Here is a 22690-nt window from a genome sequence, read left to right on the forward strand (position 1 = left end):
CAGGGAGAGCAGGATAGGTCTGAGAGGCCATGACCCCCATCAGAGGTGGATGGCTGCATACAAGAATGTGCGGATCAGAGGGAACTGACTGTCCCTCCGCTCCAGCCTACCCCAGCTGCTGGCTGGGAAAATCTCCCTATGTGCATCACAGTTAGCAACATCCATGGGGAGCCCAGAGGCAAGCCTAGCCATCCACCACAAAAGGCTACACCCCCAGAAGTTGGAAGCAGTCGCCTAGTGAGGTGCTGCAAATAGCTGTCCCATCAGGCATGGTGAACGGCAGGTTTGCCAGGCGCTGGACATTGCTGTCTCACCACCAGAAGCCAGGGGCAGCCCCCAAGCTATGCACACCATCTTTCCAGCCAGCTGCTGTAGTTGGGGAGAGGCAGAGGTGCCTCAGGAGCACCAGAATCTGGGAAGAAATGGTAAGTGCAGTCAGGCAAACTTCCTATCAGCCTACGTATGTTTTAAATACATATTTCTCCTACATTTTTTGGCAGTGTTATTTTTTAAATTTAATTTTTACATATATATTAACATATTTCTATTTATTTTAATTTTATTATTTCTAAATTTTATCTCCTTTCTCTGGGCACCAATCTGAATTCATTCCCAATATATTTTGGGGTGTCACCTTCTGACTTTGGGGCCTACTATTGCTGAAATATTTTTTAATTTTTAATTTTTACTTTATCTTTTCTTTGGGGGGGAGCACATGAGCTGGGAATCAAGCAGGAGTCTCCTGCATGATGTGTGGGTATTCTGCCACTGGATTATCCATGCACCTGCCTAGCTTTTAATAGACCTACAAGTTGAATCGTACTCCCTATGTGAAAAAGAGGCCTTGGTTAGGCAGGGAATTACTGATAAACCAAGTGCAAAATGGAACCTTCAACACAAAAACAAGCCAATACAGAACTTTAGATGAGTGAAGGAAGCCAACTTATTAAGATAATCAAATGACCCAAACACAACAGAAAATCACAAGCATGTGAAGACCAAGGCAGAAATCCCAGCTAAAGGACCAAATCAAAACACCAGAGGGGACACAGAATACAGAACAACTAACTCAAAGATATTTATAAAGAAATAAAAGATATCAGGGAGACACCAGAACAGCGAAAAGAATTGAAAGATTAAATACAAAAATGTTAGATCTCACAGAGATGAAAGACACACTAGACCAAATTAGAAATACACTAGAGACACACAATAGCAGATTCAAAGAAGCAGAAGGAAGACTGAGTGAGAAAACAGAACAATTGACCTACAGCACAACAAAGAACAAATGGCAAGAAAGACGGGAAAAATGCAACTGGATCTTAGGAAAATGAGAGGCAACAAAAAGCACATAACTATAAGAATCACTGGTGTCCCAGAAGGAGAAGAGAAAAGGTCCGGGAAGGTTAGCTGAAGAAATAATCGGGTAAAAATTCCCAACCCTGATAAAAGACATAAACATAAAAATCAAAGAGGTCTCAAAAAACAAAATAAAATGAAATAAATTTTAAAAAAATCAAAGCAGTTTAATGAATCCCAAATAGAATAAAGGCAAACAGGCCCACTCCAAGACACATACTAATCAGAGTGTCAAACAGTGAAGAGAAGCCAAAAGCAGTATAAGAAAAGTGATCTACTACATACCAGGGAAAACACCTAAGACTGACTTTACAGTACTCAACAGGCACCATGGCAGCAAGAAGGCACTGGTATAATCTATTTAAGGTCCTGAACAAGAAAGACTAACAGCCGAGAATTCTTTAATAAGTTGTCCTTCAAAATTGAAGGAGAGATTGAAGTCTTTAAAGACAAAGACTGAGAAGACTAGTCAACAAGAGACCAGAGCTACAAGAAATACTAAAGGAAGTCATGTCAGGTCCTCCTAGGGGAGGGTAACAGAATTAAAGAATAACAGTAAGAATAACTAAAAAGATAACAAGAGAGAGAGGGAAAAGAATATACAGATCTGACAAATAAAAACTAAAGGATAATGTGCCAGTTCGAATCTGTGGTGGACCCCAGAAAAGCCATGCCCTTTAATCCTCATTCAATACTGCTGGGTGGGAGTATTTTGATTGTTTCCATGAAGATATGACCCACCCAATTGCGGGTGGTAACTTTTGATGAGATGATTTCCATGGAGCTGTGTATCCACCCACTGAAGGTGGAGTTGCTTGCTGGAATCCTTTAAAAGAGGAAACATTTTGGAGAGTGTCCCCTTTTGGTAGAGCCACGAGAAAGCTGGCAGATGCCACCATGTTTGCCATGTGCCCTTCCAGCTGAGAGAGAAACGTTGAACGTCATCGGCCTTCTTGAACCAAGGTATCTTTCCTCGGATGCCTTAAATTGGACATGTCTATGGACTTGTTAATTAATTGGGACATTTTCTCGGCCTTGGAACTGTAAATTAGCAACTCATTAAACTCCCCTTTTAAAAGCCATTCCATTTCTGGTATATTGCATTCCAGCAGCTAGCAAACTAGAACAGATAATATGGTAGATTCAAGAACTACTTTTACAGCAATAACTTCGAATATTAACGGACTAAGCTCACCAATTAAAAGATAAATATTGGTAGAATGGGTTAAAAAATATAATCCATCTATAGCAGTTCACAAGACATGCATCTTAGACCCAAGGATATAAATAGACTGAAAATGAAAGGGTGGAAAAAAGATTTTCTATGCAATCTGTAACCAAAAGATAGCAGGAGTAGCTATACTAATATCAGATACAATAGACTTTAAAGTAAAGACATCATAAGAGACAAAGGAGGACACTAAATATTAATAAAAGGGATTATTCATCAAGGGGAAATAACAATGTAATGTTATTATGAGCCACTGATGGTATACCACATATGGAATGTTAAGAATTATCAATAAAAATATTTAAAAGAAAGAGGAAAATACAATCATAAATGTTTATGCTCCCAATCAAGGAGCTTCAAAGTACTTAAGACAAACATTGGCAAAACTGAACGGAGCGCTCTAGACATTTCAACAATAGTGGGAAATTTCAATACATCACTCTCAAGTACAGAAAGAACAACCAGACAGAGGATTGACAAGGAAACAGAGAACCTAAACAATTTTATACCTGAATGAGACCTAATAGACATATATAGATAGTCACACCCCAAAACACCAGGATATACATTCTTCTCTAGTGCACATAGAACATTCTCCAGGATAGGTCATATGCTGAGACACAAAAGAAGCCTTTGCAAATTTATTAAGATTGCAATTATCCAAAGCTCTTTCTCTGATGTGAAAATGAATGACGGCAGAAATTAATCACCAAAGAACCAGAGCTTTCACAAATACATAGAGATTAAACAAACTCTTAAATAACCACTGGGTCAAAGAAGAAATTGCTAGTGAAACTGGTAAACATCTGAAGATGAATAAAGATTAGAATACAACATATCAGAATTTATGAGATGTGGCAAAGGCAGTGCTCAGAGGGAAATTTATTGCCCTAAATGCCAATACTGAAAAAACAAGAACAAGCAAAAATTGAGGAATTAACTTTTTACCTGGAGAAATTAGAGAAACAACAACAAATTAAACCCAAAGCAAATAAAAAAAGAGTAATAACAAAGATGAAAGCAGAAATAAACAAACTGGAGAATAAAAAACAAAAGAAAGAATCAACAAAGCCAAAAGTCAGTTCTTTGAAAAACATCAATAAAATTGATGAACTCTTAGCTAGACTGATAGAGAATAAAAGAGGGAGGATACAAATAAGCAATATCAGAAGTGAGAGGCTAGTTGTTACCATGGATCCTGAAGAAATTTTAAAAATCATGAGAGAATACTGTGTACAATCATATGCCAACAAACTCGATAACTTGGATGCAATGGAAAAATTCCTAGAAACACACAAACTACCTATTCTGACTCAAGAAGAAATAGACAAAGTCAACAAACCAATCACAAGTAAAGAGATCCAATCAGTCATCAACAATCTTCCCACAAAGAAAAGCCCAGGACCATATGGCTTCACAGGGGAATTTTAGCAAACATTCCAAAAAGAACTACACCAATCCTGCTCAAACTCTTCCAAAAACTTTAGGACAAAGGAACACTACCTAATTCATTTTATGAAGTTGTCATCACTCTAATACCCAAACCGGAAAAAAAAAGCTACTAGAAAGGAAAACTACAGATGAATCTCCCTAATGCATATAGATACAAAAACTCTCAAAATACTAACAAGTCAAATCCAATAACACATCAAAAGAATTCTACATCATGACCAAATAGGTTTTTTAATGCCAGGGTGGTTTAACACAAGAAAAATCTATCAACATAATACAGCACATTAACAAATCAAAAGGGAAAAATCACATGATCATCTTGATTGATGCTGAAAGAACATTCAATAAAATTCAGCATCTTTTTCTGATAAAAGTACTTTAAAAGGTAGGAATCAAAGGAAACTTCCTCAATATCATAAAAGGCATATATGAAAAACCCATAGCCAGTATCATACTTAATGGTGAGAGATTGAAAGCATTCTTCCAACAATCGGGCATGAAACAAGGATTCCCACCATCACAGTTATTATTCAATATTATTTTAGAAGTAAGTTCTAGCCGGAGCAATTAGACAGGAGGAGGAAATAAAGGCATCTAAACAGTAAAGGAAGAAGTAAAACTTTCATTATTTGCAGATGACATGATCCTTACTTGGGAAATCCTTAAAAATCTAGGTAGGACAAAGCTACTTGAGCTAATAAATTCACCAAAGTGGTGGGATACAAGATTAATGTGCAAAACTCAGTAATGTTTCTATACACTAGTAGTGACCTACCTGAGGAAACAATTAAGGAAAAAATTCCATTCAAAATAGCGACCAAAAGACTCAGGTATCTAGGAATAAGCCTAACAGGGATGTGAAGGAAAACTACAGAAAACTACAAAACACTTCTAAAAGAAATAAAAAATGATCTAAATAGATGGAAAGACATTCCATGCTCATGGATAGGAAGGTTGAATGTCATTAAGATGTCAATTCTACCCAAACTGATCTACAGATTCAATGCAATATCAATTAAAATTCCAACAACCTACTTTGTAGACTTGGAAAAGCTAGTTATCAAATTTATTTGGAAGAGAACGAGACCCCGAACAGTTGAAGATATGCTGAAAAAGAAGAGTTAAGTGGGAGGACTAACACTTTCTGACTTTAAAGCTTAACTATAAAGCCAGTGGTCAAAACAGCATGGTACTGACACAAAGATAAAAGAATCAACCGATGGAATCAAACAGAGAGTACAGAGATAGACCACCAAATCTAGGGACAGTTGATCTTCGATAAGAAGATATAAATGTTATAAATATATAACATTTACAATGTAACTGTGTGATTGTGAAAACCTTGTGTCTGATATTCCTTTTATCCAGGGTATGGACAGATGAGTTAAAAAAAATATATCGGGCAGGCCACGGTGGCTCAGCAGGTAAGAATGCTTGCCTGCCATGCCCAAGGACCTGGGTTCGATTCCCAGTGCCTGCCCATGTAAAAAAATAAAAAATAAAAAAAAATTTTTTTAAATGTATCAAAATAAATAAACAATAGGGGGGACAAAGGGTAAAATAAATCGGAAAGATGGAACTACTAATGGTCAATAAGAGAGAGGGGTAAGTTGTATGGTATATATGAGTTTTTTCTTTTTCTTTCTTTTTCTGGAGTGATGCAGATGTTCTAAAAAATGATCATGGTGATGAATATACAACTGATGAGATTGTGAGCCACTGATTGTACACCATATATGGAATGTATGTGTGAAGATTTCTCAATAAAAATATTTTAAAAAGAAAAGATCAAGAGCTTCTGTGCCTCAAAAGACTGTCAAAAAGGTGAAGAGGCAGCCAACTCAATGGGAGAAAATATTTGGAAACCCCATATCGGATAAATGCTTGATATCCTGTGTACATAAATAAATTATACAGCTCAATAACAAAAGAACAAACAACCCAATTATAAAATGTGCAGAGGATATGAACAGACACTTTTCCAAAAAGCAATTATAAATGGCTAAAAACACAAAGAGATGCTCATTTTCATTAGCTATAAGGGATGAGGGTTTAAACTATAAGGGATCATTAACTATAAGAATGGCTGCTATTAAACAAGTAGAAAACTACAAATGTTGGAGAGGATGTAGTGAAATTGAAACACTTATTCACTGTTGGTGAGAATGTATAATAGTGCAGGCAGTGTGGAAGAAAGTTTGGCAATTCCCCAGAAAACTAAATATTGAGCTGCTCTATGACCTGACAATACCAATACTTGGTATATACCCAGAAGAGGTGAGGCCAGGGATAGGAACAGATATTTGCACACTAATGTTCATAGTGGCATGATTCATCACTGCCAAAAGATGGAAACAATCTAAGTGCTCATCAACAGTGGATAAATAAAATGTGGCATGTACCTACGATGGAGTATTATGTAGCAGTAAGACGAAACAAGGTCCCAGAGCACATGACAAGGTGGATGAACCTTGAGGACATAATGCTGAGTGAAATAAATCAACCAGAAAAGGACAGATATGTATGATTTTGCTATTATGATGCTGGTAAAGGTAATCTCAGAGGTTACACTGTAGAATACAGCAGACCTAGAGGTACACAGAAGCTAGAGATGGGGAAAGGCTACCCAATGAGGTTGACCTAAAATGCATGGGAATGGACAGAAGTGATGGCAACTAATCAGTGAGGTTATAAGTAACACTGCGATATTGAAGGTGAATATGATTGAAAGGGGATGTATAGTGCCATGTATCCCACTGAAATTGCACGTGATTGCTAAAAGGACAATATCAATGGACCAAGCACTAAAAGGGGCAACTAACTAAAGAGGAGATTCAAGTGATAAGGAGTGGTTTGTTTTCGTTTTTTTTTTTTTTTTGGTATGCTGTACCACAGGGGTCACATTTCCTTCTTTCTCCATGTGAGTATACCCTTACTGCAGCATCATTTGTTAAATTTTTTATTTGTTTGTTTGGGAAGTGCATGGGCTGGAAATCAAACCCAGGTCCCAGGTGAGAATTCTACCACTGAACTATTCTTGCACCCTCAAAGAGTAGTTTTGATTTCGTATTTGGTAAGGCTGTATTTATCAGTTCTTTGTCTCTATGGACCAGTAAAAATTGTCTAAAATTGAGAGTGCTGCTGACTGTACAACCAAGTGATGATACTGTTAAGACATGGTTTGTTTACTTTGGACATTATCCGTGATGCCCAACAGGTAGAGGGAGCCAAAGGGTACGATAACTGAGAAGCAGAATGGTGAACTATGATACCTCTACATGATGGAATAGGGTATGGTTACAAAAAGGAATGCCATCAAGAGACTTGCAATGAAATGAATAAACCTTGGGGATAATGTGTTGTACAAAATAAACGAGAAACAAAAGAACAAATATTCTAAGGTACCTTTCAGAAAATACTTATAAAAAAATTGCAGCCTTGATTGTAAGCCCTTGTAGCAGCCACACTTAGAAGTTTTAAGTGTATTTCTAGATTCTGAGCACAGAGCTTTATATGTATCAACTGGTATTTCCCTGGAACTCTGAGTAACTCTGTGAGACCTAAGATCTAGAAATGGAGTGCTGCAATCCTGAATGTTAGCATAGTTATATATACAAACAGTAAAGTAACTGAAAAAGAGATCAGGCCACAATTAGAGTTTAAAACAAAACCAGTCTGGCTGGGACTAAGGTAAATTAGAATATAGGATAAAAGATGATATTATATATACTCTAAACCTTCACCTACTCTATGACACAAAAGGCAGAAAGTTTCATTATGTCTAGAACCTAAAGTTTCTATAACATACAATCGAAATCAACCTGTCTGGATAGCTCATTTAAACAATCCAAACTCCTGGGTCCAGAATGGGAAAAAAGCCTTTTAATTCTGTATAGCTTAATGTAATACCGAGATACATCCTCAGATTATGGTGGGCGGATAATTAAAAGGTATTGGTTGAGGCCCCTGAGGGTCCAAAATAAAAAAATAAAAAAAAAAAAAAAATTTAAACTTTCCCATCTGGGAAACCCTAGGTACCCTCTCAACCATTTGGGACATCCAAGACAATAGCACAAGCCCTCGAGTTTCAGGCTTGCCCTTTTGAAACTTATTTTTGTAGTGGAGAAGCTAAGATTACCTATAACGGGGCCTAAAAATTGCTTCCAGGAAACCTCTTTTGTTGTTCACATGTGGCCTCTCTCTCTCAGCCCAACTCTGCAAGTAAAATCATTAACCTCCCCCAAACTGGGACATGACTTTCAGGGATAAATGACTTCCCGACAACAGAGGGTGTGATTCCTGGGAATGAGTTTAGCCCTTGCACCGTGGGACTGAGAACACCTCCATGACCAAAAGAAGGAAAAGAAGTGTAATAAAATAAAATCTCTCTCAGTTGCTGAGAGAGATCAAATAGAGTCAAGGGGCTATTCTGGAGGCTACTCTCATGCGAGCTTTATACTGTGCTAATTGCCATGGTTTGGTAACCCCAAATAACATCAGTCCTGCCAACTCTTAAGAACACCCTGGGCTTGAATGAGACCCTATAAAAAAAGTTTCATGCCCTACATTTGCTTTCCTGGAGCAAATATTTCCAGAGGGTTCCTAGGCCAGATAAATTCTAAAATCCAGAAGGACCAGCCTCTCCAAGAACATCAAATAATTACATTCCCCTGTCCTTCAGTGTTAATACCCTTTCTCAATATGAAGAAGTCAGAAGGGACATTACCTAAAGATCCCTATAGATTAGGAGATGGATCAAAGGAGAAGAAGGAGTTATAACAGAGAAAATAGTACTTAACAAATGATTATGACTGCTGAATCACTATAATTACTATTTCTTCTAGCCTCCAATGTTTTGGAGCAAGTAGAAGGAAAAATCTGAAACAGTGGAATGGTAACCCATACCAAAGTCTGGGATCTGTTCTGTAACTATTTGTTGAAGTATACTTTGAAAATTATTGCTCTCTTTTCTTTGTATATATGTTATATTTCACAATAAAAAATGTTTAAAAAAAAACAGCACCTGGCACTGAGTAAGTGCTATACAAGAGTTATCTATTATTATTACTTTATCAATGCTTCATGCTCAATCAGTTTACTGAAGTTTTTTACGAAGTTCACCACATATAATATACTGGATAGGTACTGAACCAGGCAAGGAATAAATCCAACATAGATATAAGCAATATTTCAATATGATTATGAAATTTAATCTTTACAGACCTCTTTTATTTTATGAGTACTGGATTAACAATCTCAAATTCAGTCTGCCTATAACCAGATAGGTGATACTGGTCAAGTATAATCTCTCTGGAACTGTTTCCTCAAGTATGAAATGAGAACATGAAACAGATGAATTCCAAGATTCTTTCCAGTTCTTATTCTTTGACTTGCTCCTTATTCTTAAGGAGAACAATAACAAGTACAGTAAAAAAACCCTACCTCAAAGTAAGACATTTTATTTTTGTATCTAAAACAATTTCAAGTTGCATTCAATTTTGGTAAACACAAAAATAAGTAATCTATAAAGGATGGGCCCTAGAATTAAACCTGACTTTTGGGGAAAAGTCACGAAACCACATTTATTACTGAAGCACACAATTTGCATAAAGTTAGTATATGTGCTCAAGAAGATAGACTGGATCCTACAGCACAAATCAAACACTATGGCCAAAGAATCAAGGAAGAGGGTTCTCTGCCTAAGTACCCTAAGTTCACTCATATTTACAAACAAAAATTAACTTACTTTTTTCTTCTGCATGTATTTCAGAATTTCTAGAGTCTGCTTAATTTCAGGAATCTGACCTTTTAGCCTGTGAACAAGAAAAAGGTTAACTTATTATTCTGCAACCCCAGGAAGCAGTTTTACTACTACTAGCTTTGCATTTTCTATCGATACATTCTTCAGAATTACTTATAAATATAAATTATTTAAGGTACAATAGCAAACCTTTAAGGAATGTCTATTTTGTACAAAGCCCTGTCCCTTATGTCAAATACCCTGTCATTATTTAACATTTCTAGGACAGCGACCTTCAAACCATATTCCACAAAGGTGATTCACAGATTTCACATCTGCTATAAATTGCATTTTGAATAGATCAATTTTTTTAAATCACATATATTCAAAGATTATATTCTAAACATTAAACTACCAGAAACCACCAAAAACTATCAATGCTGTACATATCTGCTCTTGTTGAGTACACTCAGTATACACATGTGAACAAGCAGCAGATGAATGCTGCGCCAAGTGCAATGACATGTTCCTAGTGCCTGCACTTGTCAAACTGCAATCAATGTACAATCACAACTGAATGTCTAACATACTACATTATTATGTGGTATACTTGATTATTTTAAGCTCTGAGTACTTTTTCCTTAACTTTTATATTGATAAATCATAGTTTCATTTCAAATTAGGTAACAATTATTCTTAAAATTATAAATGGATCACTGGTTTAAGAACAGGAAATTTAAGAAAATGATGCCTGACATGATGAGACTGATCAGACCCAACAGGTAAGTTGTAATTATAGCAAAACTACTAGCAACTGACTCCCAAATGAAATCAACCTCAATGAGGAGACCAAGGGAAATAAAAACAATTAGCTGAAAGCCTTCAAAGTCATTTAAGGAAAGCATAAAACATTTTTTTTGTCACTGGGTTCAACTTTTCTCTATGGTGATTAGAAACTGCCCAAGTCTTGTGTCATGCATGGAGAAATTTGCAAAATAGTTCTCAGGCTCTTGTCAAATTACAGTATAATTTGTAAGGAAAAAAATAGACTAAGGACATAAAAACAAAGTTCTGGGAATGATACCAACAAAAATGGCCAATAAGGAACTTGAGGTGGGGAGTGGGTAGGCTGTCCCTACAAAGAAAAACTGAAAAACTTGAAAAAACAGTCAGAACCAACTTTATCAGAACTTGGCAGACAGTCAAAGATTTACAGCAACTAAGCAAACACCGAATCAAGGAAAAGGTCTGTATTTGTTACCATAGTTCTACACCACTTGGTACAAATCCAAACAACTTTATCAAACAACATCTTTATTCTACCCTTACTGCTCCCACACTCACTAGAGCCTCTCTCGTTAAGACACCATCTCAAATATAAGCCTCTCTCCCGTTTTGTTCACTGATATATTCCCAGAGCCCAGAACAGTGCCTGATAAATGATAGGTACTCAATAAGCACTTGTTAAACCGATAAACTCCAACAGTTCTAACCATAACATCTTCCACCTTTTCAGTTCTCCAATTCCTATAAGCACAGTAGTTTCTATACTTTTTTTCATCTACTCTGATCAAAACTAGTTATTCTCCAGTTTTCCTTTATCTACTGGACTCACAGCCAGACCACATTTCCCAGCCTCCCCTGCTGCTGGAAATGGGCTTATGACTGAGTTCTAGCCAAAAGAATGTGGAAGTAGTAAGGCCACTTCCAGACCTGGTTTTTACAAAACCTAATCTTCCATGCTCTTCTTTCACTTGCAAAGCAGATGCATTACAAAGGCAGTAGATGGAAGAAAACAAGGTCTCTGAATATCTGCATGGAACAGAGTCTTGCTCTACTCAGCTGACATACATTGGGCCATGGCTTGAGGAAGTAATGTACCTTTATTTCTGTGTTTTGGGTTTTTTTAAAGCAACTTAGCTTTATAGCAAACTCCCTTGTTCTACTCTCCCTGGGTTGGTGATATCTTGAAGGTGGCAGCCCCATTCTCACTGTGGGAACCTATCCTTGGTTCCAGAGGGAGCACAGTGGCATTGCTCACAAATTAGCATGTAAATCTGTTCTATTTTGGTTTGGGAAGCTACCTGAGGAATGAATGACATAAGGCACATATCTGTTATATTCTGCCTAACTTGGAATTCTGTCAATTCTATCACAGAAATGCAAATCAAAACAAACCATGGATATTACCTCACACCCACTTGGATACCTATAATAATGGGAAAAAAAATCAAATAACAAGTGTTGGTGAAGATGTAGAGTAATTAGAACCCTTGTTGTGCTAGTCCGAAACCATTATATACCCTAGAAAAGCCAAGTTCTTTTCCTAATCCAGTCTTGTGGGTCAGACCTATTGTTTAGGGTGGAAACTTTGATTGGAGTGTTTCCATGAAGAACTGCGGATGGAGACAGAGATGTGACTCCACCCACTCAAGCTGGGTCTTGATTAGTTTACTGGAGTCCTTTTAAAGGGGAGACATTTTGGAAAAGCACAGTTGCTTAAGAGCAACACAGACAGAGATATTTGGAGATGCAGAAAGAAAATGCCCCTGGGGAAGCTGTCTGAAATCAGAAGCCAAAGGACCAGCAGATGCCAGCCATGGCAACTTCCCAGCTGACAGACGAGTCCCAGACGCCACTTGCCTTTCTTGAGCCAAGTTATCTTTGTCTGGATGCCTTAGTTTAGACATTTTTATGGCCTTAGAACTGTCAACTTTTAATAAATTTCCTTTATAAAAGCCAACCCATTTCTGGTATATTTCATTCTGTCAGCATCAGCAAACTTAAACACTTGTACACTGCTAATGAGAATGTATAATGATGCAGCCTCTATGGAAAAGTTTGGTGTTTCCTCAAAACATTAAAGAATTACCATATGATCTGGCAATTCCACTCCTAGGTATACACCCAAAAGAAACAAAACAGAAGTTCAAATAAAAACCTATACACCAATGTTCATAGGAGGATTATTCACAATAGCCAGAAGTAGAAACAACCCAAATGCCCATTAATCAATGAATGGATAAATAGAATATGGTATATCCATACACTGCAATATCATTAGGCCATAAAAAGGAATGACATATTTATACACTCTGTAATATGGATGAACCTTGAAACATTACACTAAGTGAAAGAAGCTAGACACAAAATTGCAAATATTGTATGATTCCACTTATATGAAAGAACAGGAAAATCTACAGACAGGAAGTAGATTAATGGTGGTTGCCAGGGACTGGGATAAAGGAGGAACAGGAAAGATGGTTTAATATCCAGAATATATAAAGAACTCTTACAACTCAAGAAAAAGACAAATTACCCAATTAAAAAATGGGCAAAGAACTTCAACAGACATATCTTCAAAGATATGAAAATAGACAGCAAGCATATTAAAAGATGCTCAACATCACTGGTCATTAGGCAAATGCAAATTAAAACCACAATGAGATACAACTTCACACCCACTAGAATGGTTATTACTAAAAAACAGAAAGTAAGTACAGATGAAGATGTGGAGAAATCGGAACCTTTATACATTGTTGGTGGGATTGTAAAGTGGTGCAGCAACAGTAGAAATCAGTTTGGCAGTTCTTCAGAAAACCAAACACAGAATTACCTATACCCAAAAAGAATTGAAAGCAGGGATTCAGACAGATATTTGTACACCAAATGTTTACAGCAGCATTATTCACAATTACCTAAAAAGTGGAAGCAATCCAAGTGTCCATCAACAGACAAACAGATAAACAAAATGTGATATGTACACACAATGGGATATTATTCAGTCTTAAGAAGAAATGAAGTTCTGATGTACTCCCATCAGCATTCCAACATGCTATTATTTCTATCATCTTAAAAAAAAAAAACCTCAACTTCACACCCCTTTCTAAATACCATTCTATCCCCCTTCTTTTATAGTAAAACTCCTCAAAACAGTTATCTACACTCAATGTCTTTATGTTCCCTCCCCCATAATCATGTCAATTAGGCTTTTATCCCCACCTCACCACAGAAAATGTTTGTATCACTGTCATCAATGGCCTCTTTATTGCCAAATCCAATGAGCAACTCCAAAAGTTTTCAATTCTCAATTTACTTATCTTCCCAGCAGCATGACACTCTCCTCATCATCAAACTATAAAGCACCTAGGGGGAGGTTATAGAGAAAAGAAAATGGGGAACTTAAGCATAAGAGTTACTGAGACCAAAAGGGTCCAGAACAGGAGACTGAAAAGGTGCCACCAGTGAGAAAAGAAGAAAACCTGGAGAGCGTGGGCTCATGGAAGCAATTCTACTCAAGTATTTACTCAAAAGAAATGAAAACATGAAGACTAAAAGTCAAAAATTGGAAACAACTCAAACCTTCACCCACAGAAAAACAGATAAACAAATTGTGGTAAAATGGAACATGACTCAGCACAAAATAGAACTAACTACTAAGTATACAAAGGATTGAACAGAAAGGGGTATGAAGGAACTTCCTGGGGTAAGGGAAATGTCCTATACATTGGTTAATATACACTGGGCAATGGTTACAGAAGTGGATATATTTGTCAAAATTCATCAAACTGAACAATGAAAATCTGGATATTTCATTGTATGTAAATTATGTCTCAACTAAAATAAAGTTCAAGCCATATAAGATTAAAAAAAAAAAAACCTCGAGAGGCTAACTCTAGAGGTTGTTGAGAGGCTACTGTAGAGGTTGCTCTTACGCTAGCTTTAGGTTGACCTTGTTACGCATCATAACCTGCCAACCCCCAAACAGGACCATTCCAGCCAATCCTAAAGAATACCTAGAGTAATATATAAGATTCCACAAGGGTTCCATGACCTAATGTAACTTTTCAGAAAACTATAACCTCCAGATGGGTCCCTGGTCCAGATAAGTCCTGAAACCTAGCCTAGCCTCTCTAGAACATCAGATAGTTCCATCTCCCTATCTCTCCAATAGCAAAAATTTAGAATTGCCATACCCCAAAAACCCCTAAAGAGAGGGATGGAAAGATCAAAGGTAATGGTAGAGTTATATATAGAAGATAGGACTTAACAAATGAATATGAATGCTGAATCATTAAATCAATATCTCTTCTAGACTCCAGTATTTTAAAGCAGCTAGAAGTAAAAACCTAAAATTGTGAAACTGTAAGTCGTGTCAAAATCTGAAATATGTTGTATAACTAATTGTGGTGCTGTGCTTGGAAATTTATACGTTTTTTGTATATATGTTATTGTTCACAAAAAAAAGGAAAAAAGTCAATTGTGATGATAAAAAATATTTACACTTTCTAGCCTCCTATATTCTGGAGCAGCTAGAAGGAAAATCTAAGAGGATTGCATGGTAACCCATGACAAACTCTGGGATCTGTCCTATAACTACTTGCTGAAGAGTGCTTTGAAAACTATTGCTTTTTTTATTTCTTTGCTTTGTATACATGTTAAACTATACAATAAAAAAAGGTTAAAAATCACACACACAAAAAAGCTATGTAGGAATAGCAACCAATAAAGAAATGTTTTTTAATTTGAAAAAAAAATCAGTACTGGGAGAAAACCAGAATTTTCTTAATAATAACCATTTTTGAATGTTCAAATTGATAACTGGCTGTATTATATTATTAATTATACATAAAAAATAGTCTGGCTATTGGTTCAATTTAGTATGAGAACACTGTAAACAATTCCAGTAAGATATATTGTTTCATTTGGTGATATCTTATTAATGTATAACATAGTTAATGTCATAAAGAAGTAGGTAATTTTCTCTTTTTCTAATCCTTAGAATTTTTAAGACTATACAAACAAAATTATAGACTAATAAAAAAATACCTCAGAAATTTTTAAACTTACCTTCTTTTCTTTTGAGCAAGGTTAAGCTCCATAAATTTATACTTCTGGTACTGTTCATCCAGCTTCTTTAGTACTGTATCTGCAGTCTCATTCCCAGGTTGTTTCATGAAGGAATCTACATCTTCCTTTAGTATCAAAAGTAATATATTACAAATTTTAGAATTCATGCCACTAATTTGATTTTTTGACTGCTTTATTTTGAAAAATTAAAAAATGCCTGTGTTTCTATTTCTCCAAAGGCTTGATTTTAACTAAATATGTAGGTGTCAAAAACGGTAGAGACAATTTCAGAAAATGAACATAAATTATATAGCTAACTTATTCTTCCTTCATCTTCCTCTTTTTAGTTGTATTTACAAATAGGGAGAGAAAGATGACCTTGCTTGCTTTATACATTTCCCCATGTGGCTTTAGTATTAAATATGAGAATTACCAACAATCAAACATCTTGCCTATTGTGCTGAACAGACTGCAAGCCACAAAAGCCTCCTTGCATACTAAGTAATCCAAAAAGACAAAACAATCTTTGTAACAGGAATAATTAAGCAAAAAGAAAAGCAGTAAAACACAACAGTCATGGTTTTAATGTATACTAAATGCTGGTCCTTGAAAAAAACCTAATTAATTAGGTAAGGATCAGGAACTCGATGAAAATACACAGAAACCTGAAAAAGATTCTAAAAAAGTCTTCCAGTACTTTAAAGAACTTCTCTTCCTTATAAGTAAATTTGATTACCTTATGGTTTCTGGGCTCTCCACATCATTATTCTTATCCATGCATATTAGCTACAAGGGAATAATTTAGCTGAAATAAGGAATGATGAAAAAAGGAAGAGAAATATAGCCAAGGAGTAAAAATCAAGCTAGAGACAAAAAGAAACTGAAAAGATGAGGCTAAGAGTGAATGGCTGAGCGTGGCATTTAAATTGAGTTGATACCATCTTAGAAGGGTTACCATATGAAATCGAAAAAAATTAAAGTTTTTAGCACATTGTATATGTGATTAGGATAGGAGCTTAGAAACTAGCAAGGAGAATTAACCATAGCAGCATAAGATTTTGCTTACAATACACGGCTGCTTGGTCTGAATCCCAGCATCACCACCTACTAGCTGTACTGACCAAGGGGAAATTATTTAACTTCATTTATAAAATGAATAAAAGTACCTTTTCTTCAAAGAGGATGAGTTTGTATGTTTAAAATGTTTAGAAGAATACATGACACCTAGTAAGTGTGCAATGTACCATGACAACACTAATGAAAGTGACAAAAATTCTGTCTTGGCATAGGGGTGAGGAAAAACTACAGAGAGTAGCATTTGAAATAGACGTTGAAAGACGAAGAGTTTCTCAGATGAACAATGAGAAAGGGACATTTCAAGCAGAGAGAGAAAGAAAACAAATTCTTACACCAGTAGGAGTGGAGAAAGGGCAAGGTCTGACTTCTAACCACTATGGTATACTGCCTCCTATCTTAGAAACTTAACATCTCTTAAGCACTTACTATATTTCCAATACTGAAAGGACATTCCGTTTCTCATAACTCTATAAGTACTGTTATCCCTATTTCAGTTGAGGCTCAAAGCGGCAAAATAATATGCTCAAGGCTAAACAGCAATTGGAGAGTAAAGATTGAAATCTTGGTCTATTTAGAAGCCAGTGTTCTTTCCACAATACCTTGCTATTCCGGTTAGTCTGGGAACATAAAAATGATTATGTAGACTTTGGATTACTTATTTGTCATGTTGGTAGAAATTTTAAAGTCTAGGGGAAAAAAAACCCATAATTTTAGGGAAAAAAGACCATATATAAAGGCCTCAAAGTTATCCTCCTTAATTAGATTTTTGAAGCCATCTCTGACTACCATGAATGTAGTATTGAAAATTTAATTCAACACTAATTAAATCTATTAAAATTTAATTCAACAATAATTTATGAGCTTATACTGTGACAGGCACTGTGCTAGGATCAAGAGAAATAGCAATGAAAAAGAGAACTATGTTGCTTTCCTGCAAGCAGCAAGTATGCTAAGGCTCAAGAGTCTCAGATTACTCAAATTCAGACTCTAACTACCTAACTTTACACCCTGTCACTGTGACCTGGAGCAAGTTACTCAAATGCTCTGTTACTCAGTTTCACCATCTGCAAAATGAGAATCCTAATTTATATTCTAAAATAAAAAGTGGGTCTAAAGGTGGCTAATAAAAGAAATGGGTCTTCTGAAGGATATGAGGCAAAATTAGCAAAAGGTACAGATATGGCGATATAGATACAAGAGGTTTAGAAAACTCTATTAACGCTTTTATAGTGGCCCAGCCAGAAGCAAATGGGGAAAGACAGGTAAAGCTGGCCGGAATGCCCAGTTAGAGGTTTTGTCTCACTATTCAAGTAGTTTTCAAATACTATTCCTGAAGAAACTTTTTGAAGAGCAGGGTGGCTAGCGCCCACTTGCTTCTCTTTGTTTGGACATGGGTTGGTCTTCCACTTGGGTGAGGCCTCCAAATTGGTTTCCCCTGCCTCCTCTCTCAACTCCACACAGGTCGTGGCTTTAACTGAGAAACCTTTTAATGACAGTCCATCGGCTGCTGGAAAAAGTCTCAATTCCTTAGTCGGACACACAAGGACTTGAGCATCTCACCCTACCTTACCTTCCCTTCAGTGTCTTCCTCCATTCCCCAAGAGGCAACCAACCACTGCTTTCCTTCCACAGACTATTTCCTTACCTTCGTACCTAAACACAGCTGTTCTACCCACTGCTTTCGATCCCTTGTATTCTAATTATCCACTTATGTCTCTCCAACCAGTAAGGGGAGCGATGCGCTCGCCGCCGCCGCCGCCGCTCCTTTTCCAGGTTCCCGAAGGCTGCAGGGAACGGACCCGGGGGCTGCGGGGCTGCGGGGCTGCGGGGCGGCGGTCCCTCGGGTCGCGCGACCCCGGGGCCCCGTCCTCACTTCCCCGCGACGTCGGCCCCCGCTCCCCGGCTCACCCGCCCCGCGCTCCCGCATCCCCTTCTCTTCACGGGCCCGCTTCCTCCCGCTGGGCCCCAGCGGAACCCAGCCCGGCCAGCCGACGGGAAGGAGAGTGGGCCAAGCCCTCCCTACACCATTCCCTCCGCGACCTGGTCCAAGGGCCAAGACCAGGGTGGGGGGGGCCAGGAGCCGTGCAGTAGGTCTTGGTCTCCGGCCTGGGCCAAGGAGTCCGGGCCCAGCGTGCCTCTTACCACGAAAACGGCCTCGGGGATTCCCAGGTGGAGTCGCCGCCCGTTCCCTAAGCTCACTTCCCCAAAGCCACAAGAGTCCTTAGCGGCCGCCATCTTGAGGGAACGAGCCGGCAACCCCGCGTCTCCCCAGCCGCCAGCCAGCGGGGACACGTGATTGGCTCGCAATCACCTGCTGGCCCGCCCCTCACTGGTGAGTCTGTGCATTTATTGGCCAGCAGAAAGGGGCCGCCATTTGCCCTGCGAAGATTCGCCCAACCAGGGGGAGCTGCATGGCCTCCAGCAAGTGCGCGAGAAGCATGGGAAGGGCCAACCGAGAAGAAGGCAGGAGCTGTGGGAAGGACCTGTACGGACTCCTGGGAAAAAGGCCCGGAGATTTCGTGTAGGGCCCTAGGAATCAGGGACCAGGCCGGACCCCACTCCTCCCTGGAACAGGCTGCACTATCACCGTCCCACCATTCAGGAGAGAGCTTCTTACCCCTTAAAGGGGACTTACTTACTTTGTATCTGTTTTAAATGCAGCCACTGGCCAGATTGAAATCAATACTACGTCCGTTGCACCACCTTTCTGGAGAGCCACCTTTAATCAGAATCTTGTCCAGCTCAACGTTTTTACAATTTCATAGGCTACTACCAAACCTCGACTTCTAGGCCCGCAGACATTCCCAACATCATGCTCTATAAAACCCTTTGAAAGCAAGAGCTTCATACAGACCCAAGTAGTTATTCTTTTGAGCTCTTTTCTAACATCTACCTACCGTGCTTGTTCTTGCCTTTGTTTTCGCTGGAGCGCTTCCCGTGGGGCCTTTCACCCACTCACCCAAAGCCTACCATAAGCCAGGTCGTCTATGAATAAGAGATAAATGTCAGTTCTGCCAAAGAAAAAATTGCACGGGACCATGTTAAATGAGGAAGGATGACTTTATCCACAGCTGCCATCATAGGGAAGAGAGAGAAAAACTCAATTCCGAGGAGGGCAGGGGGCTGATTTAAGTTTTATAGTCAGGGCGAGGGCAGTGGACAAACTGGTCATCTGTTTGAAGAACGGATGGGGAGGGGAACGTGGAGGGAGGTAGCCTACTTTGGGTCTGAAGTTGTCAACTGGTCTTTTCCTTCCCCCCCACCCCCAGCAGTTTCAGTTTTTTTCTGCAGCCCCTCAGCTTCAAGATTACTGTCAAGGTATTCAGGGCAGGGGAGGAAGCTAGTAAGAGCTAGTGAGGACCGAATCTGGGAGCTTGGGCAAAAGAAAAACAGTCTTGCTCAGTTCTCTTACTTGATGGGGACACACATATGTAATGATAATAATGGCTAATATTACACCCTAACTTTGTGCCCACAGCCCTGTGTGAGAAGGACTGTTATCATTGCCTATTTACAGATAAGTAAACGGCCTTAAAGTGAACATTTTATAAAATAACAGGGAAATGTTTAACAGTAACATACCAGGTACTAAGGGATCACAGGTGAAAAAGACACTACCTAACTCATAATTTTAAATGAAAACCATATTTGCCAAATGATATATATATATATATATATATATATATATATGAATACCTACTAGTGCCAGCCACACAGTGGGGCAACCAAGTGTTTTTACATCCATTACCTCCATTCCATCCATACCTTGTTACATCCTGCCAGTCTGGACCATATGAACAGATAAGTGACCTTGTTAGGGTAGGGTGGCAACAGAATCAGGTAGGGATCAAAGGGCCTCACAAGGCCAAGAAATGAATCTACATGCAATAAAATACTGTATCAGGGTGCTAAGTAACCAAAGCCACCTGGAAAATGAGTCAAAGTAAGAGGGCAGCCCAGGAAAGCCAGTACATCATGCTTCAGATTCCACGAAGGCAGGCCACAGCAGGAACTCTCAGGCTCCTTACAATACAAAGCAACTGGAGTTATTCCCAATTACTGCAGAAAGTTATGGAACTGGCAAGAATCTATTTGGATCCTCTCATAATATGAATGATGAAGCTGAGGGAACAGCTGTGCCTGAAATCCCACAGCAAATCTTGGGTTTGAGCTGGAAGAAGAACCCAAATAATTCAGCTCTAAGTCCACTGTTCTTTATTACCTAAAATAGTTCTATGCACCACATCTGTCCTCATCATCATCCATTTTAAGCAGAATGGGTCTCATAATTCATGATATAGCAAACATATTTCTGAACTAGTCTTATGCTTATTCTGTTTTTCCTGAGCTAGAAGGCCTTCCAAATGTTGTCTACTCTTCCTCATGTCGAATGAAATAAGGCATACATAAAAGGACAGATATTGTATGATCTCATTTATATGAAGTAAATATAATATACAAATTCATAGAGCCAGAAATTAGAATACAGGTTTCCAGCAGCAGGGATGCGGTGCAGAATGGGGAGTTAATACTTAATTGGTACAGAGTTTCTGCTTAGGGAGATAAAAAAATTTTGGTAATGGGTGGTGGTGATGGTAGTACAACATTGTGACTATAATTAATGCCACTGAATTCTGTACTTAAAAGAGGTTAAAATGGGAATTTACTTTTTAATTTTAATAACCCATAGAACTGTACAATACGAAGAGTGAACCCCAATGTGAACTATTTACTTAAGTTAATAATGTAAGCATAATAGTATGGGTACTGCTGAGGGTGCAGGGCTGGAGGACTGGCCAGAGGGCAGTAATAGGTGGGGGTGTTGGGATAGAGTGACTGTCAGCCACTGAGTCAGACAAGTTGCTGCTGCTGGCACAACCAGGAAGCTGAGTTCAAGGGGGTGTCTGTACCAGTTCTGAGCCAAGTAAACACCCCTAGAAACTTCCTTAAGGCTGGGGCAGGACTGAGAAGCAGGTGGCTGTAGGTCTGAGGAGATGGGGTGGTTCTTGAGGAATGGGGGAGGGGGAAGGACTCACCCTCTGACCATTGGTTGTGTGTTCAAACAGGTGTTGACTCCTGTTCTTAGATCGTTCAGACAAATGTCCAATATTCTGCATGTTTAGATCATCTGGCTAGTCACTACTGTGGATGAAGAGCAGTTACAATGCTGCATACTTAAGTTACACTCCATAAAGCAAATGACACACTAGCACCTTACAAAATATTTTTTCTGCTACCACCAATGACTATGGCTCTGTTGTCAAAAAAGACCCTGCTCCTCAGGACTATAAGCAAAAGCACCCTTGACACCCTGTGGCACAGCCAAGTTGTTAATTCAACCATCGCCATGGAGGAGGCCCCTAACCTTGCTGATACTGCTTTGAGGTTCTCTCTCTAAGTATGAGTAGAATAGAGAGGAACCCCCAGAAGTATAGCCTCATTCCCAAACTTTACTAAATCCTGTTTCTGCTGATACTTGCAAATTAACCCATCTTGAATGGAGCCCCCTATAACAAAAGGCTCTAGAATCTACCCAAATTGTAATACAACAGGCATTTTTGTTAGTAGCATCACTGTAGGAGCTTTAGCAACCTCCTCTCATACTTCCTGTAATCTGTGGACCACTGTGCGGGTTTGAAACTGTCATGTACCCCAGAAAAGCCATGATCTTTAATCCTCATTCAATATTGCTGGGCGGGATCTTTTTTACTGTTCCCATGAAGACGTGACCCACCCAATTGTGGGCGGTAAGTTTTGATTAGATGACTTCCATGGAGATGTGTCTCCACCCATTCAAGGTGGAGTTCTTTACTGGAGCCCTTTAAGAGGGCACCATTTTGGAAAAAGCTTTACAGCCCATGCAGCCAGTGACCTTTAGAGATGAAGAAGGAACACATCCCCAAGGAAGTTCATGAAACAAGAAGCCTGGAGAGAAAGTGAACAGATGTCACCATGTGCCTTTACAGCTGAGAGAGAAAACC

General features: G+C 38.6%; 1 protein-coding gene across 1 annotated transcript in view; it reads right to left on the reverse strand.

Annotated features, from left to right (window-relative positions):
• VBP1 (VHL binding protein 1) overlaps positions 1–18983 on the reverse strand; it is a 42205-nt gene extending 23222 nt beyond the window's left edge. The window contains exons 1-3 of the mRNA XM_077145762.1: positions 18852–18983; positions 15633–15757; positions 9789–9855 (exon numbers count right to left, since the gene is read on the reverse strand). Of these exons, the coding sequence (XP_077001877.1) occupies positions 9789–9855; positions 15633–15757; positions 18852–18944 (285 nt within the window). The 5' untranslated portion in view covers positions 18945–18983. The remainder of the gene's footprint in view (positions 1–9788; positions 9856–15632; positions 15758–18851) is intronic.
• Between the last annotated feature and the right edge of the window lie 3707 nt (positions 18984–22690).

This window comes from Tamandua tetradactyla, chromosome X, assembly GCF_023851605.1.
Source record: "Tamandua tetradactyla isolate mTamTet1 chromosome X, mTamTet1.pri, whole genome shotgun sequence".
NCBI classification, from domain to species: domain Eukaryota; kingdom Metazoa; phylum Chordata; class Mammalia; order Pilosa; family Myrmecophagidae; genus Tamandua; species Tamandua tetradactyla.